The sequence below is a fragment of the Dipodomys ordii genome, unplaced genomic scaffold (genome assembly GCF_000151885.1).
Source record: "Dipodomys ordii isolate 6190 unplaced genomic scaffold, Dord_2.0 Scaffold77, whole genome shotgun sequence".
NCBI classification, from domain to species: domain Eukaryota; kingdom Metazoa; phylum Chordata; class Mammalia; order Rodentia; family Heteromyidae; genus Dipodomys; species Dipodomys ordii.
Window position 1 is genome coordinate 1,052,397 of NW_012267293.1, and position 16,543 is coordinate 1,068,939.

Below are 16,543 nucleotides of genomic sequence, written 5' to 3' on the forward strand. Positions count from 1 at the left end.
AGGGGAAACAAAGGAGGAGGCTACAATGCTTGATAAGAAATGTACTCATTATCTTGCCCATGTAATTGTAACCCCTCTGTACAGTATTTTCACACACAAAAAAAGTAAGAACACTGAGAGCACAATAAGAAATGCAATGTGCAAGAAAGCCAGCCCATGTACACAGATATCTGTGACAAAGTCCTAGGTCTTATCTTCATATAAAAACAGAGCTTGAAAAATGGTATTTGTAGAATTAACACTCTTCCTGGTTAAAAAAAAAACCAACAACAAACAATAAAATTAGTTTCTAAACTAATAGGATATTTCTACTTTATGGTAAATTTCAAAGAACAAATACCCTTTTAAAAACCCAGTTACCCCTAACATCAGTTAAACAATAGACTTGGGACAGAAATTAACTTTATCCTTATGCCCTTGCATGCACACAGTAAAATAGAAGAAATAAGAGAAGAACTTCTTCTTATTAACAATAAGGGGGGCACAGGACTAAGAGAACCACGCAGAAAGCAGTCCACTGTAATTCATACCCTAGCTAAATATTAAAGCAAAGCTCCATCCACATAGAATTGTTATAAAATAAAATTCTGTGAGATTTAGATACCATAATTATGAAATCATCAATATTCTACTTTACAACCATAACAAAAAAATCACCTTTAGATCACTTATCAGAACTTTAAAAGAAGCAATCATATGCACAACGCCAACAGTTGTGTATATACATTTTTAAATCACAACAAAGGGAGATCCATATATGAGTAAGTTATGAAACACTGCATCATTCAAGAAAAATTGGAAGACGGTTTCAAAAAATGAGATGTATAATGGTAGCAACAAATGACTTATTAAAGTAAAATTTTATGGTATCTTGGAAAGACTTTATTTTCCCTTGCAACTTGTTCACATTTTCCCCCTTTAACCTATTAACAACTCTTAAGTTTACAAAGTTCACTTTTAAGGCCTGACACCCTTTTCCCTGGGATGGGAAGCTAGGGTTGGGGACAGAAGACACGTATGTGGTAGGCATCCAGAGAATGGAAGACTAGCACACAGTACATGACTAGTTCACGGCTATAAAACCATCTATTATATACCTCATTTTGGAAAAAAGTATGAAATTTTTTACCAGCATACAATAATGGTTTTAGGATGTTATTTCATATATGCATTTAACATACTTTGATCACCTGGGAACCTCGTTAATAGTGCTTACAAGGCAAAACAGAATTGTTTTCTCTCTCAAATCTCCTGAACATGTAAGAGTAATGCACTGTCTGTTACCTGTCTTTGGAGACATTCTGGCAAATAGGAAAGCTCCTCCACTGACAGATCTGCTCATCTCCCCAAGTCCAACCTGTCTCGGGAACCTTTCTCCAAAACAAAGCTGAGTAGCAGCAGCTTGCTGCCTATAAAATGCCGTCACCTCCTGGACAACACACTCCAGCTGTGAAGCCCAAGTTCCAGTACAGACCCCGCCCCCCCCACACTGCGGTTAATCTCACTGAGAGCTGCCAAATCCTCTCACTGTCACAATACTTACTTACCTGACCCCGTGTGCTCTCTCAGAGGAGGAAAGGAGGACATCTCTTTCTCACTGGAGTGCCTATAGAACTTTGTTTCCCTGGGTCAGGCAGTTACGACACCCTGTATTATGGGCTACTTATACAATTATAGGATGTAACTTCTGGAATACTGGGTATTCTGTCCTCTCCATGGTAGCTTCCAATTAAGCTGCCTTACAGTAAACTGCAACCTAATAAGTGCCTTATTTCAGACTTAGGAGCTTAGGCACTGCAGGGTATCAATGTGTAACCCTAGCTACCTGGACGCTGAGACCAGAGAACTGTGGTTTGAAGCTGGCCCTGGCAGAAAAGCGCCTAAGATCCCTTCACAACTCACAGCTGGGCCTACAGGCACAGGCCTGTTGTCCTGTTTACAGTGTGCAGTCCAAAAGAGAAATAGGGTGTGGGTCAAGAGCTAGTGGCTCAAGTTTGTAACCCTATTCACAGAAGCAAACATCTAAGGTCCTGCTTCTGAAGGCAGCCCAGGCAGGAAAAGTCCATAGACTCTTATCTCCAATTAACTACCAAAAGGCCAGAAGTAGAACTGTGGTTCAAGTGTGATAAGAATGCTAGTCTTGAGCAAAAAAGCTCAAGGACAGTGCCCAAGCCCTGAGTTCATCCCAGGACCAGTACAGACGGGGGCCGGGGGAAGAGGCAGATATTGGCCTAGACACACCAGTCTGAGCAGGAAGCTAGACACAATTTAAGCTCAAGTGGTAGGTAGTGCACTAGCCTTGAGCAAAAAAGCTCAGGAATGGCACCCAAGCCCTACGTTCAAGCTCTAGGACTGCCCCCCCCAAAGTAAATAGTATGTGCCCATATTATATATGACTAAGCAATATACTTTTGTGAAAATGTCTTCTTTACAAAGTTAGACACACTAGGCATTTGAGACCATGGCACCAAACATACCTTTTTCAGGAAGGGACACTGAACCCCTTTACTTCAGTAATGGACAATGAAAAACACACAGGATTTAAGAAATAGTATTTTATTTTTTGTGACAGGAATTCATTGGACTCCTAGGTTATAATTCCTTCTTTTTAAATCTAAGGAAATTGAGTGCATAAGTAATCTGCTTGTTACAAACCGAAGTTCTGAGGAAATAAGTACTCATGATTATTTATTAGAGCCCTTGGGGTCTCTAATAATCCACTGGAGTCTAGGAAAGTTATCAATTCTTATTACAAGAAAAGCATTATTGAGTTTATGTTTTTTTTAACTCTTAGAAGAAGAAGATGAGAAGACAGATTATTAGCAAGTAAAGTAACTAGATCCAGTACCAACTTCTCTTTGGATACTTTGGATCTTCCAAATGCATTCACACCCTGCCCTACTTACCCAGGGGTTGTTTTCTGCCGTGGACTGCCTCACCCACATTCTAAGAGCAGGCTGCCTTCCCTGCTGCCCTCCCTTCTTTGCATGCACACGCCTGCTCCGTGAACACCTGGCTGCCTAGCTCCACCACAACAAGGCCCTTCTTCCTTCTACCTCTGCCACGTGAGTCCTGCCTAAGCATACTTCATGCGCAGCTCACAGCCACAACTGACTGTAAAAAGTTGTCAGTACAATTGTTATATGGAAAAGTTACAACTCTACTAGTAATTATTTTAGAAAAGCAAAATTATACAAGAGTACCTGGAGACGAAAAGCCCTAAAGAATTTCTAACCATATCCATCAAGTAAATCTGGCTACTTTCACTCTTAAACACAACCTTTGTCCAACTGCAGGATATCCATTCTACCAGCTTGGCCACACTGTGTACAGGAAGCTCCCGTTCATCCTGAATCCCACTGGGATTGGTCAGCTACTGGACAGGCAGGTGCCTAGCCTGCTTAGCCATAGCAATTCCTGAGTTATCCGGAGCTCTCAACACCAGCACACTCCATCTGAACAGAAAGGGTAGTGAACTTTCTTTTTTTTTTTTTAATTTTTTAAAGAAATGATAATGGGTGCTAACCCAGAATTTAAAAAACTCTGTAAAACTTACTAGAGAAATAGAAAACCACTTTGTTACTTATAATTAACAATGTACAATAAAACCCAGCCTCATAAGATGAAACTAAAATTAGCCCTATTAGCTCATACTTCACACACATGCAGATATGCATCTGTACGCATGCGCGCGCGCACACACGCACACACACACACACACACACACACACACACAGAGCTCATTATAATTTTATCCCTTCCCTAGGTAAGAAGGAAAATAGGACCCGGAAGCCCGTCAAGGCTACATCTTCAGGCTGTATAGGTGCAAGGGTCCTGGTGAAATGGAAGGACGATAAGGCTGCCCCACACAGCAGACACCTAGTCAACTGTGGCTACCGAGTACCTGAAATAGTGCAAGCACGAAATGAAATCTCCTAACAGCCAGATTTCAAAGACACAGTGTGGTAAAATATCTTATTAATAATGTTTATACTGACTATATACTAAAGTAACATTGAGGATATTGAATAACACATAGTATAAAAATCAATTTCACTTGGTTTTTTTTAAGGTAGCTAGCAGAAAACTTTAAAATTACCTGTGTGCCTCACATTGTTGTTCTATTGAGCAGCTACTCTAAAACAGAAACATCCTCAGTCTTAGAGTTTACTAGGAACCACACATGATAACTAATCAGAATTACGCAGACAACCACCCAACAAGAGCTTACTATGATATATACACGCTCACATCACACTGATTTTAACTATGAAAAAACACAGAACCATTGAAATTGAGAATAGGCCATAATAAATATATAACTATTTGCTTCAAAGTCCCTAAACATGCTATATTTAAAAACACACAATTAGGTTTTATTTTAATTATTTGTAAACTTAAAGGAATAGCAAAAATCAATTAGGACTGCCCAGTTCTCACTGAACAAGCCAGCTCCTTTCAAAAATAAAGGGAGTTTTTAGAAAGCAGTTATACAAATATTTCCAAGGGCATCAGGAATGACGAATTCTGCTAAATATAAATTTGGAATGTACTTAAACCAACTTAAATATCACAGACAATACTTTCTCACTTCAAAAACATCAGAAGCAGGCAGGTGCCTATAATCAAACCTAGCTACACAGGAAGCTGAGAGCTGAGGAACACAGTTCAAAGCTAGCCCAGGCTGGAAAGTCCACGAGACTCATCTCCAATTAACCACCAGAAAACTGGAAGTGGTGCTGTGGCTTGAGTGGCAGGGTGCTAGCCTTGAGCACAAAAGCTCAGGGACAGGGCCCAGGCCCTGAGTTCAAGCCCCAGGGTGGAAGCAAACCACACACACACATTTTCCTTCTAAATCACTTGAGGAGGATAACATGATGCGGTACCGCAGCAGCAGCAGCACTCATTGCCCCCTAGGAACACGGAGACTGACACCAACGGGCACCAACAGGCACTAACAGGCGACACTGAGCAGAGGCTGCAGCCTGTCAGCTCAATATCCCAACCTTAAAATGAACCTTGTGGAGAGGTTTCTTCCCTTTGAGAGAGTAAGGAGGGTAGGAAAATGTTTGGATTATGGAGGGAGGAGAGAACAAACATCTAAATTTTACCAGTATGAAGTTAGAAAGAGACAAGACAAACCAACAAAATGCCAGAACTGAGAAGGAACTTCCTAGCTATACAGTGCATCCACCGCCCCCACTCAACCCCCACTTAAAGACACGCACCGATTTTGTGGTCCGAGGCTTGATGAGAAGGTGATGGAGGGAGGAGGAGCAGAGCTACCCCACAGCTTGCTCTCGACTCTCCTCACAACCCTTCCAGAAGCCTCTAAGGGTACAGGTCTGTCTCCCTCACACGCGAGGAGACACAGTCTCCAGGAGCTCCAGACATCCCGGCATCAAACCCAAGCGTATGTGGGTGTACGTATGAGTAATGGCATAAAAACATCATTAAACACAATAAAAACACACACACACAAGGAACAGGAGGGAAATGTGCCTGCCAAACAGCACAGGCTCGGTCCTATTGTTCTCAGGTAGAGGCCCAGCCTGGACTCCCCAGCTGCCAACAATGGAGTGATTGTGTGCTGACAAGACCAGGAACACTGACACCCCAGGCACATGCAGTGCACGGCTGCACTCACCTGCCCTTCTCACAGGGTGTCTACCACTTTATTTCCAGCCAGACAAACCACCAAAGTCCAAACTAGGATTTAAAAAACATTCTGAAGTATTTAATAATTCAAATTTTTCGTGAATTCTCCCTTGGAACCTCCAAGTAAGTTATCCTAACAGACAGTATTGTAAATGAAGGAACTGAGCTTGATTTCCATGAGCCAACCTCCACTCCAGCTCTGTTCCTTTACCTTTCTCATTGCATACAAAACAAATGCGCCTCATCTTCCATCTTCCTCTCTTCACAGAATGAAGGAAACGAACTAGACAGGATGTTCTGGAATTGGGCCCACAGAATCTTGCGGGCGGTTCATAAACCCTGAAAGCTATGTGCAACCTTAGGGAACGTTAATTTCACAAGGTAGAAATGTGCAAAGCTTTCCTAAGATTCTCACAGTTGGGAGAGACCCACAGAGGGTCACTTAAGTACTGCATGTGTGGGGCTTTTCGGAAGCCCTAGCCCTGCTGCCTGAAGAGGGGCTGGGGTGGGGCGTCATGCTCTTTGAGTGACAGGTAGTGAGTGGCAGGAGAAGCCTTTTACCAAGATCAGCTTGCAAGGAACATGGGGGGATAGAGACCTGAGGAAACTCACCACCAAATGCTCTCCTCCCAACCACTCACAAGACTAACAACTTACCGTATGATTATGTATTTTAATAGTGCAATGGGAGTTAGTGTCTCAATGCAAGAAATCAGCACTTAGGCCACAATCCTAAAACCAGTGAAAGAATTGTCTTTTATATAATTTGCTATTTTGCCTTTGGGACAAAATATAAAATACTGTTCCAAATTTGTAAGTAAGAGCCACTATGGACACTGTGTCACTTTGTATAGCCAGAGAAAGACCTTCCTGGCTCTTCCCAGAAGCCGCCTGCCTGCCTGCCACCGTGGTGGGCTTTTTTCCCCACTGTTTTTCAAAGGAACCGGAACATCCTGCCTCTCTTTCTTTGGCCAAGTCTTTCCGATACAGTGTAATAAGGCTATAAAAGAACAACAGTGAGGAGGTCTCCAGTCCTTTTCAAAGGACTAATTACAGCATGCTTAAGAATTAGACTTTCAAATGGTAAGAATAAACACTATAAATACTGCCTATATTATAAAGCACAGGAATCTTTTGGTTTAAGCTTAGATTCAAAATTAAAAATCAGTATTTAGATTAAAAGCTATAACATCTTAAGGTTCTAATTAGACATTCATTCTCGGATAAAATAGTAAAATATTCCTAGTACTTTTTACGAACAGCTTCTATGTGTGCTTAAAATAAAATCAGTATGAGAGAACACCCACAGTAAAACTACCTAACATAGCCAAAAAATTACTTGAGCCTCCTTGGCCAATTACACAGCAACACTTACCAATATTTAAAGCAATTTTCACCATACTATAAATTGCAGAATTTTACATATGCTTTATATTTTTATGAAACTTAAGAATTTACAACATAAATGGAGAGAACAACAACTATTTGGGTGCGTAATTATAAGCTCTGGTTAAATGGTTCTGCAAGAACAAGTTAATCATTAGCAAGTTTAAACAAGTAGCTGTGGGAAGAGAAGCCTTCTTCAAACATCAGTTTGCAAAGAACATGGAGGACAGCGACCTGAGGAAACTCACCACCGATGCTGTCCTTCCAACCACAGAGAACCACATTTCCATCCCTAGGACTACAACAGTGTCTTGAGATGAAAAAGTCGTCTAGTCCTCTCAGTTTTCAACAGCAGCCAACACAGCTGGCCCAGGATCACCACATTGCTGAGCTGGAAGCTAGGACACTGTACAGCATTTATCGACATGAGCTAGAACCAACGCAACTTTCAGACTTACGCAATGAGTCAACTCTTTAATCACTTTGTACTTTATAAAGCTTTAAAAAAGAGCTAGAAAAATAAAAAGGGAATTGTTTATATTTTTAAAGCCCAAATTAAACAGGAAGCATCATGTTGTCCGGCAGATGAGTAAGAAGCAGCATGCTGAATTCCCAAAAACCAATGCTTCAGCAAGAAAACTGCATGCCGACACTGTACACAGATCATCTGGACTTCATCAAAATCAACCACCATGTAGAAATCAAGGCGGGGAATTACCATCAAAACAGTTCAGGGTTACAGCAGCCAAGCTCTATGCCAATTAAAAAAGAGAAAAGGCCCACACTGGACACAAGCCCAGAACAAATAGCAGAAGCACACAGACATAGGAAGGCGTACCAGCTGACAGGAAAACAAACAGGGCTGAAAGGAAATGAGACCCACAAGGACACAGACAGCCACTGCTGCTGTGTGTGTGACCCAGGACCAAGACTGAGTGCTTCCCAGAGCTCCTTTCTTAATACATGAGATAACCACAACCAGCACCAGCCTTCAAGGGAAGGAAACAGGCCTGCAGAGGTACCTGGAAGAGACAGTATCTGAGAGGTGCAGCATGCCGGTAGCGCCCAGGCACCAAGAGTATCCTCTACGTGACATAGCAGAAGGCAAGGCTGGCAGTCCTAACAGTGACCTACCCTGCACTGAAAATGCACCAGCCATCTCAAAGGTAAGTCAGCGCCATTACTACCACCTGTGAGGACCCATGCCCCTCTCACCTGCACCATGCTGTCCTGCAGGGTGCACACGTGAGGTAACTCTTGCTTTCTTTTGCTGGGCCTTCCTTCAGTATCACAGACGTGACAAATACGCTGGAGGAAAATGAGCTACATTAAGTAATTGGACAAAACAGTGACCATTCATCTGTCTCATTTCAAGAACAGGCTAATTAATATAGTATTTCATATCTGAAAAAGGCACACTATCCACTTAACAGACTATTATTATTTCTTTTACAGCACCGTATGTCAGCACCAGAACTTTTCTCTGTCTCTAACCTTCTGAGCTCCACTATCCAATGTTCTGCCAGAAAACATGCCCACTTGTCCAAGAGGAACTCCCTCTATCTCAAGTGTAAGGAGCCCACCCCTGCCCCTCTGCAGATTCCGTCTCCAGAGGTCCAGACATCAGTGACACCTCCATATACCCTCTACTCAAGACAGAATCAGGGTTCATTTCCTTAGTTCCCTTGTATATATACCATGGTGTTGAATTCATTAACCCAACTATCAGCACTGACCGCAATGTTAGAACTTGTCAGTCCTTCATTAAGCTTCAAGAGGAAATATGGCTTCTCAGAGGTCCAAACTGGAGTGGGGTAGGCCCAGCAGCATGACATGCCTGCCACAGCGGGCCTCAGCCACCTGTGCCACCAGCCCTCTCTCTCACCTGGAAAGTGAGTGCTGCTGAAAGGCTGTCAGCCATACTCCACAGAGGGGAGCCATCTGAACTTCATCATGCCGCATTTGAACACTCACAGGCTGCCTTTCACATACAATAAAATGCACAGCTCTGTCGAGTCTCACCTTCCACAAGGCTCTAACTCAGGGGCCATCAGTAACCTCACATGTTCTTACGAATGAAATGTATTGGACAATAGCCATGCTTAATCCTCACTAACTGTCCTATGGTTGCCTGCACAGTATGGACACAAACCTGCCAAGTGCTGCATACTTACAGAGCTGCTAGCTCATGCCTGTAATCCTAGCTACTCAGGGGGCTGAGATCTGAGGATCGTGGTTCAAAGCCTGCCTGGGCAGGAAAGTCCCTAAGATTCCAATTAACCATCAGAAAAACACAAGTGGTGCTGTGGCTCAAAGTGGTAGAGCACTTGCCTTGAACAAAGAGCTCAGAGACAGTGCCCAACCTGAGTTCAAGCTCCATGACCAACAACAACAGAAAAAGAGAACACTGGCCAACTGCTGTCTGGTCTATTCCCAAGGCTTCTCAACTCCTTCAAACATGGTTGCCTTCACTGCCTGCACTCACACCAGGCTGGGCTTAGAGTCTTTACATGGCTTCACTTCTGAGAGTTCCAATCTGCCATCTTTAACCTGGCAAGCCCAACTTGTCCTTCAAGCTCAGCTCAACACTGTGTCATCCGCCTCGCCTTCCCTGATGACGCCACTGCAGTTTCCACACTCGACATTCAAGAATCCCTGCATAAACAATGATCTACAATGCCATTCCTCACTCCTTTTTTTTTCTGCCTTATCTCTCAAGTGATCAAGAAGTATGTACTGATGAAGCAGCTAACTAGGATTACAGATACTCTTGGCAGAACAACACATTTTGCTAGGTAAAGACTTCATGAGTATTAAACCTATGCTTCGTCTTACTAAACCTATTTTTTAAGCTGAAAAAGTAACTATCTTAGGACTGCTCTCTTTTCATAAGCTCTTTACCACTTCTAGCTTTAAGTTTATGTACACTATTAGTGTGGAAAAGATTTGGAGAGGCCAAACAAGAACAAAGTGAAAGCTATCTAACTTCAGGAGAAGAGGAGGAGGCCGTGCCTCCTGCTCAGGCTCCTTCCGTCGATGCTTTGGGGAGCACCCAGGATCAGCAGTCCTGGTCCCTTTCTTTCCAGAGGGGCTGTAATAAGTAGACTGTTGAGGGAGAGATGGGAGGGGGAAAGATTACCTCAGAAGTTGGAGAATGGTGGGTCCTGAAAAGACTGCATATCACATCTGGTTGGAAAAAACTTCTTCTCTAGCCTTGTGTCTATTTAACTCTGTTCTTACCAAACTCTATTATCACAATTCTATGATCTAACTGTGTTACAGTTACGAACACCGTTAACACCGCTGTTCAAATCTCTTCTACGAATCTTTTGGAATACCTTTCTTTATATAGGAAACAAGCAAAAAAAACTAAAGATTGAAAAGTGAAGAATCACACTCTACTTTGCACACAATGAACATTCCAATCTCTTCTTGAGTAAATATTGTTTTATCAATTAGCTACTACTTTCTTATTTACATTTATTTAACTATTCATAACAATGTAAGGAACCTGGTCTGCATAGCATTGCAGATTCCTCAAGATTCTGTGAGGCTGATGAAGATCAGTACTTGCGCCACCTCAACACCTACTATATCCTCCTATTACAGCTGAGTAGGAGCAAGGATTTCATCATTTCATCCATGACACAGCTTTGTTCTACAAAGCAGGTACAGAGGGCTGTTTTCCTTAACAGGCCTCCTTGCTTACAAACAAGTGGTACCTAGAGGAGTGACAGCTGAGGCTGGGGTACAAGTGACCAAATGCAGGGCTACCACCCGGTGTGCCACAACCATGCAACAGCACAGGGCACACGCAGGGAGATGCCAGGTACAAGCAGTTCAGGAGCACACCACCCCAGGACTGGGGTGCCACCACTGAGGCTCTCTAGCAGAAGGTGTGCACCTCAGCCAGGTGCCTCTTCCACTCCCCCGCCCCCACGCCCAGCTTTCAAGCAGGGCTCCTTACAGTGACAGGTTTCTCCACCTGCCACCTGTTCATTATCTCAGCCTGGAATACCCTGGGGAAAACAGAGCGTAGGGGCAATGCCCTTTTCTCTAGCCTACACCTTCACATGAGTGAACAAAGGCTGGCTGTTTAAGCTTGGCTTTCTGTCCTAGCCCAACAAGGACAGAGGTCAACAAGTAGAAGAACAACCAGAGGACACAGGAGAAGACAAGGAGTCTGAGTGAAGCCCAAGTTCCCTCCTCCCTCTGCAATGTAAAGAAATGAGGCTTCTTGTGTGTCAGTACACCAGACCAGAAACCAGAAAGCAGACCTGAATATATACAAAGAAAGTTGTTTTGGACTGAGAGACTTAAAAAGCAAAGCAAAACAGTGATTTGCAGAAGGACTATATACATAATAGGAAGTATAGAATCTAAAGCTGTTTTGCTATTCCTCGCAGTAATGAGGATCAACTCCAGAGCCTTGTGTGTGTTAGGTGATGTTCTACTATTGAGCTATATACCCAGAATTAAGTCCTCCATGTCTATCTACTGGAGTGCATGGAATTGATCCTGATAGGTGTGGATACACATGTGTGTATGTGTGCATGTACATGTATCATACATATTCATCATACATACATATGCACACACACACACACACACATGCACCACATATATTCCCTCCTGAAAATAGACACTGATTTTATAGGCAAACAGGAAAACTAATGCCATGCTGACACTTTCTTTTCATACTTCTGGGTCATATGAAGTGTGGCCTGTGATCAGGATGACAGGGACAAGCAGAAATCTGGCCTGGGGAGGATAGGAGGCTCTCATCTATCCAGTGCCTGTCACAGGTGACTCCACATGACTTGGAACTTCCTAGATGACGGACACACAAGTTCATCCTGCAAAGAGCTTGTCCACAGTCCCGGACTCTTGCTCGGGATGGGCCCAGAGGAAGCTTCCCCAATGTCAGTGTCATCACCGTCTCCTCTGTCATTTTCTCTCAAGTGCAGACACAAGGAAGTGCAGGCTTGTCCACATGTCCACCCAGAGCTCTGACAGTAGCTGTGTAAACAGGGCATGCAACCTGCCTGTGCTGACTCTCTCTCCATCACACATTTCTCTCACGCCTTCTCTCTAGGTATTTATATTTCAGGCATTAGCTAAAATGCCATTTCTTCCAAGATGACCCATGTCTGCCTACCACCCACATCCTATGATTCAAAATCATTCAAATGTTAAACTGTCATGGAATTTCTACTGGATCTTGGTATGAATAAAATTTTCCTCATATCTAACAGTGTTATTTTAATATATAGACAATTTATTATAGTAAACTTCAAAAATACGTGACAGAAAATGCCCATTCTTTAAAATTAAAGAAAAATCTTATTCAATTTTGTCAACAAATAATTCTCTCTACTACACAGCATGGACTGGATTAGGAAGTGGAGATGGTAGAGAGAAAATGCTACAGAGATGACTAACAGGGAAAGAGAGTAAAATCTTAACAATGGAATTCATTATGTAAAGAACGGAAAGTAAAAAGGGACCTGCTCTGATTCTGGGACAATGACAGGAAATATGAGCTAACAGGGAAATCCTGGCAGAGCAGAATACTAGGGTGTTTTTAAAAATGATATTGTTTTTACTTTTCTTTGAGAATGGATGTACCTATACAGCCCAGGCCAGTCTTGAACTGGCTATCCTCTGACCTCAGTCTCAGGTGGATTCCAAGAACAGGAACAATACACAAGCATCTCATATGAAGAAGGCCTGGGTGCTTGCTACCTGCTTCTAGTTTTAAGAGCCATGACTCTAGACTATGGCAAGCTCTTCACCTCGCATACATTTCATGCAATGTTGACTTCATGCTGCCCCCAGGCCTCATGTGAAATGGAAAGTTTATAAATCAGAAGGGAGGAGGGGCTTACTTATTAGTACAACCTTAACCACTGCAGGTTCCAAAGCAATGGAAATGGTGTCGAATGACAGTCTCTTTATTTCTAATTCATATGCATAACAATACAATTCTGATACATACATACCTGACTTTAAAACTCTAGAGATAATTCAATTTAAGCATATTTCTCAGAATACATCAGCAATGTGGAATTCAGAAGGTTTTTTCGTATTGCTAAACAGTGTTTGCTAGCCATATATTCCTTAGATAGCTGCTAAAGTATTACTTTAAGCCAAGTATTAGCATAGTTGATTAAAATGTTAGTCATTAAGATTAGCTTAAAAAAATCACACTCCAATGAAAATATCTATGTCTCCAGGCTGAAGAACAATAGAAGCAAACTTCACGCTACAGTCCCAACTTGCTGAAAGAAGCTTTAAGTGACAATATTAGTTTCCTATAGCTGACAGAAAACGATCTGCCACACAGTAATGGGTGAAGGGGCTCAGGTTCTAAGGGTTATAGGAGGGTAGTGGAGCAGAATGATATGCAGTCATCCTCTAGAAAGGAATGCCTAGAGATAAGAGCTTGAAACCTGCTTGGGCTCCCATGTCCCTTACTTGCACTCAAGGCTGTAAGCTCTGACATCTGCTGTGGCGAGGTGACAGAGCTATGATCCTTCCCCTACTGTGCTGACAACTCTTGCCTTTAACATAGCTTCTTTGAGACTGCTGGGTCTCAAGGTAACACACAGCCCAGGAGCTCATCAATCAGTCAACTCCAGTGGTGTTGTGGTTTCCTTTATGCAGCGCATTTCTTTCCCCAGAAGCAGAACTGAACACTCGCTCTCCACGCAGGGAACAGAGCACCTGCACAGCAGCCCTAACCCTTGCTGGCTTGGCTCGGGGTAGGCACATCCTCCAGGGCTCACTGTCCCTACCTTTGCTGCCACGATGCTCAGGCCCATTCCATTCTGCTTTTTCAGGGTCACAGTGATGATTTCTGGTTCCTTCCTCAGAGGCTGAGCCTAAAGAATGAACACAGAGGTTACTTTCTGGGCATAATGAAGTTATTTCCATGTAGGTACAAAGTTAGTCGACTGCATTTTAAATGGAAAAGAGAATGAGTAAAAGACACCCACAACTTTGTACTCTTCATGATGGTGGTATCTATGGAAATAAAGTCACCCATCATATTAAAAGTCTGGAGAAGCGGAGCTTACGTAATTAAATATGTAAATTCTTCATCAGATAGTAATTTGTGTAGTATTTGGAGGGAAATGCAATGTAACTTTAGTAAGAAACGTTCTCACTATATGTATAGTTTTATATTTACAAACCAAATATAGGAAAAGTCGGAAAATGTGGTAATTATACAGACAGTTTTTTAGAAGGCAAGTAAGCAGGCCTATAAGACTACTTACTTGGAGGACAATAAATTAGATATTCTTTTTTTTTCCAAAATCAAAACCAATTTTAAATCTGCCTCCTGAGCAATTTGATACATTAGGAAGATGGAGAATCAGTGATTCTAAGAAAGTACTTGTTTTTCTAGTAAACCTGGTAAGAAGTAGGTGCTGTTATTTCAGATTTGGCTGAAAATAGCTACAGAGATCAATTTAAAAATGTCAGCAATATGGTTTATTAGGAATTAACTGTGATCACATATTTGGTGCAAAAGAACAAATATCAATTCAATTTTTGAACATGGCTCTAATTTATGCTCAAATCTAAACTATGCTAAGAAACCAAAATAAATTACTTTGAATTTAACCTACAAAAAAGCATCCTTGGGCTGGGCGCATTGCTCAATTGGTAGAGTACTTGCCTAGAATGCAAAAGACCCTAAGTTTAAACCAACAAATAAAATCCTACTATGTATACATAATACTTGTGAAATACTTGTGAAACCAAGTAAAATTTTCCCCAAGATGGTAACCATACCAAATACCTGACTCTTGGTATCTTCAGGTATATGTCTGAAAGTGAGGAAAAACTAGAATGCTCAAGGTGCACACATTTCAGAATTGTGCTATGAATGCTTGACTAATTCTTCCCATAACGTCCAGTTTTCACTGATCTAAAATGCTCATTTTATCACTTAAATTGGGCACATTAACTTTTACCTTACTTTTTGGGTGGCAGATTTTCACAAAATTAAAGGCAGAGAAACATTCAGTCCACTCACAGTCTAAAAACAAATAATGCAGGACTAAAAGAGAACTTTGTGTCAAACTGTACCGTATAGTTCTCATGTGGAAATTTGTTTTTGAAATATCTTTTGACTTTATCATTGTTTTGACTATGCTTGGCAAAAATACATGCAGTAAATCTGCACAGAAGGTAGGCTCACTGTATCACAAAACATGAGCAAATAACTTGATAAACATTTAGGATAAAATAGAAAGGACTAGAAAAGATTTTGTTTCAAAATTATTTTCTTAAGTCTGTTAAGACTACAGATTAATATTCTGACAATATATATGAAAGTTGACATAACTGTGAGCATAAGTATTCTTCATTTTTAAAAGTACTTTTTGTTTAGACCTAAAACTATATAGACATGAGTAGGCAGAAAGAACATATATATATATAGACATATATCATCCTCTTAAGAGGTTTGAATCAAATTATTTAAAAATGACCTTAAAATTTTTCCTTTCACATCAGTTTTCAGTGTAAGCAAAGAATGAATTTGCATTAAATTTTCAGGTGATTAGGAATCTATTTTGTATTCAAACCCATCTAACATTCTTAAAATACTTGCCAGTTCTGTATTCTCACGTATAATTTGACTCTCATAATCTGCACCTTCAAAATATATCGTCCAGGTTCCTGGCGATCGTATGTGAGGAATTAACCTGCAAAATCCTAGGTAGAAAACAAATTACAAAATGAAAAGGCATGTGACTCAACTCATGGTTTTCAACTGCCCACATATACCTATACATGAGCCTTGTTTTCCCACTGCACACTTGAGGAACTCACCATTTATGATCTTCCTAGTTCAGATTCTCAAATGCTGGTATAACATGCATGTGCCATCATACCAAGCCAATGATTTAGTATCTTAATGACATTTATTTTTGTCACTTCTGAAAATTTACTAAACATTTAAAATTACGTTTGTTTTGACCCAACAGGATTTCAGAACCAAGGTGAGAAGTGTAAATTGGGTCTTTCCTTCTGTGTCCACAGAACTTTTTTCTTTCTTCTGTGAGAAATTACTGAATTGCTCTGGAACTACCTCTTTAAAGGACTATATACTACTCTGCATTAGGAGAGCCACAATGTCATTCGTAACATTTAGGAGACTAGGTGACCTTCAATGGCATTCAAAATATCCACTTTGTAAAAGAACAGAATGAAGAACACTTAGGACAACATTACTTTGGTTTAAAGAGATAGAAAAAGGTGTATTTAGCCCGGCGCCAGTGGCTCTCATCTATAATCCTACCTACTTAAGAGACTGAGACCTGAGGATTGTAAATCAAAGCCAGCCTGGGCAGAAAAATCCATAAGACTCTTTTTTTTTTTTTTGGAGGTGGGGGGGGGTCCGTCGTGGGGTCTGAACTCTGGGCCTGGGCGCTGTCCCTCAGCTCTTCAGCTCAAGGCTAGCACTCTACCACTTGAGCCACAGCGC

General features: G+C 41.5%; 1 protein-coding gene across 10 annotated transcripts in view; it reads right to left on the reverse strand.

Moving 5' to 3' along the window:
• Positions 1–16,543, reverse strand: part of Mllt4 (myeloid/lymphoid or mixed-lineage leukemia; translocated to, 4) — a 96,671-nt gene that overhangs the window by 25,977 nt on the left and 54,151 nt on the right. For 6 of the 10 annotated variants that reach the window (XM_013024563.1, XM_013024564.1, XM_013024566.1 and 3 more), the window contains 3 exons: positions 15,668–15,771; positions 13,842–13,928; positions 8,260–8,352 (listed from right to left, as the gene is read on the reverse strand). In XM_013024563.1, coding sequence (XP_012880017.1) covers positions 8,260–8,352; positions 13,842–13,928; positions 15,668–15,771 — 284 coding nt within the window. The remainder of the gene's footprint in view (positions 1–8,259; positions 8,353–13,841; positions 13,929–15,667; positions 15,772–16,543) is intronic. The other 4 variants (XM_013024570.1, XM_013024569.1, XM_013024567.1 and 1 more) reach the window with 1 other exon arrangement.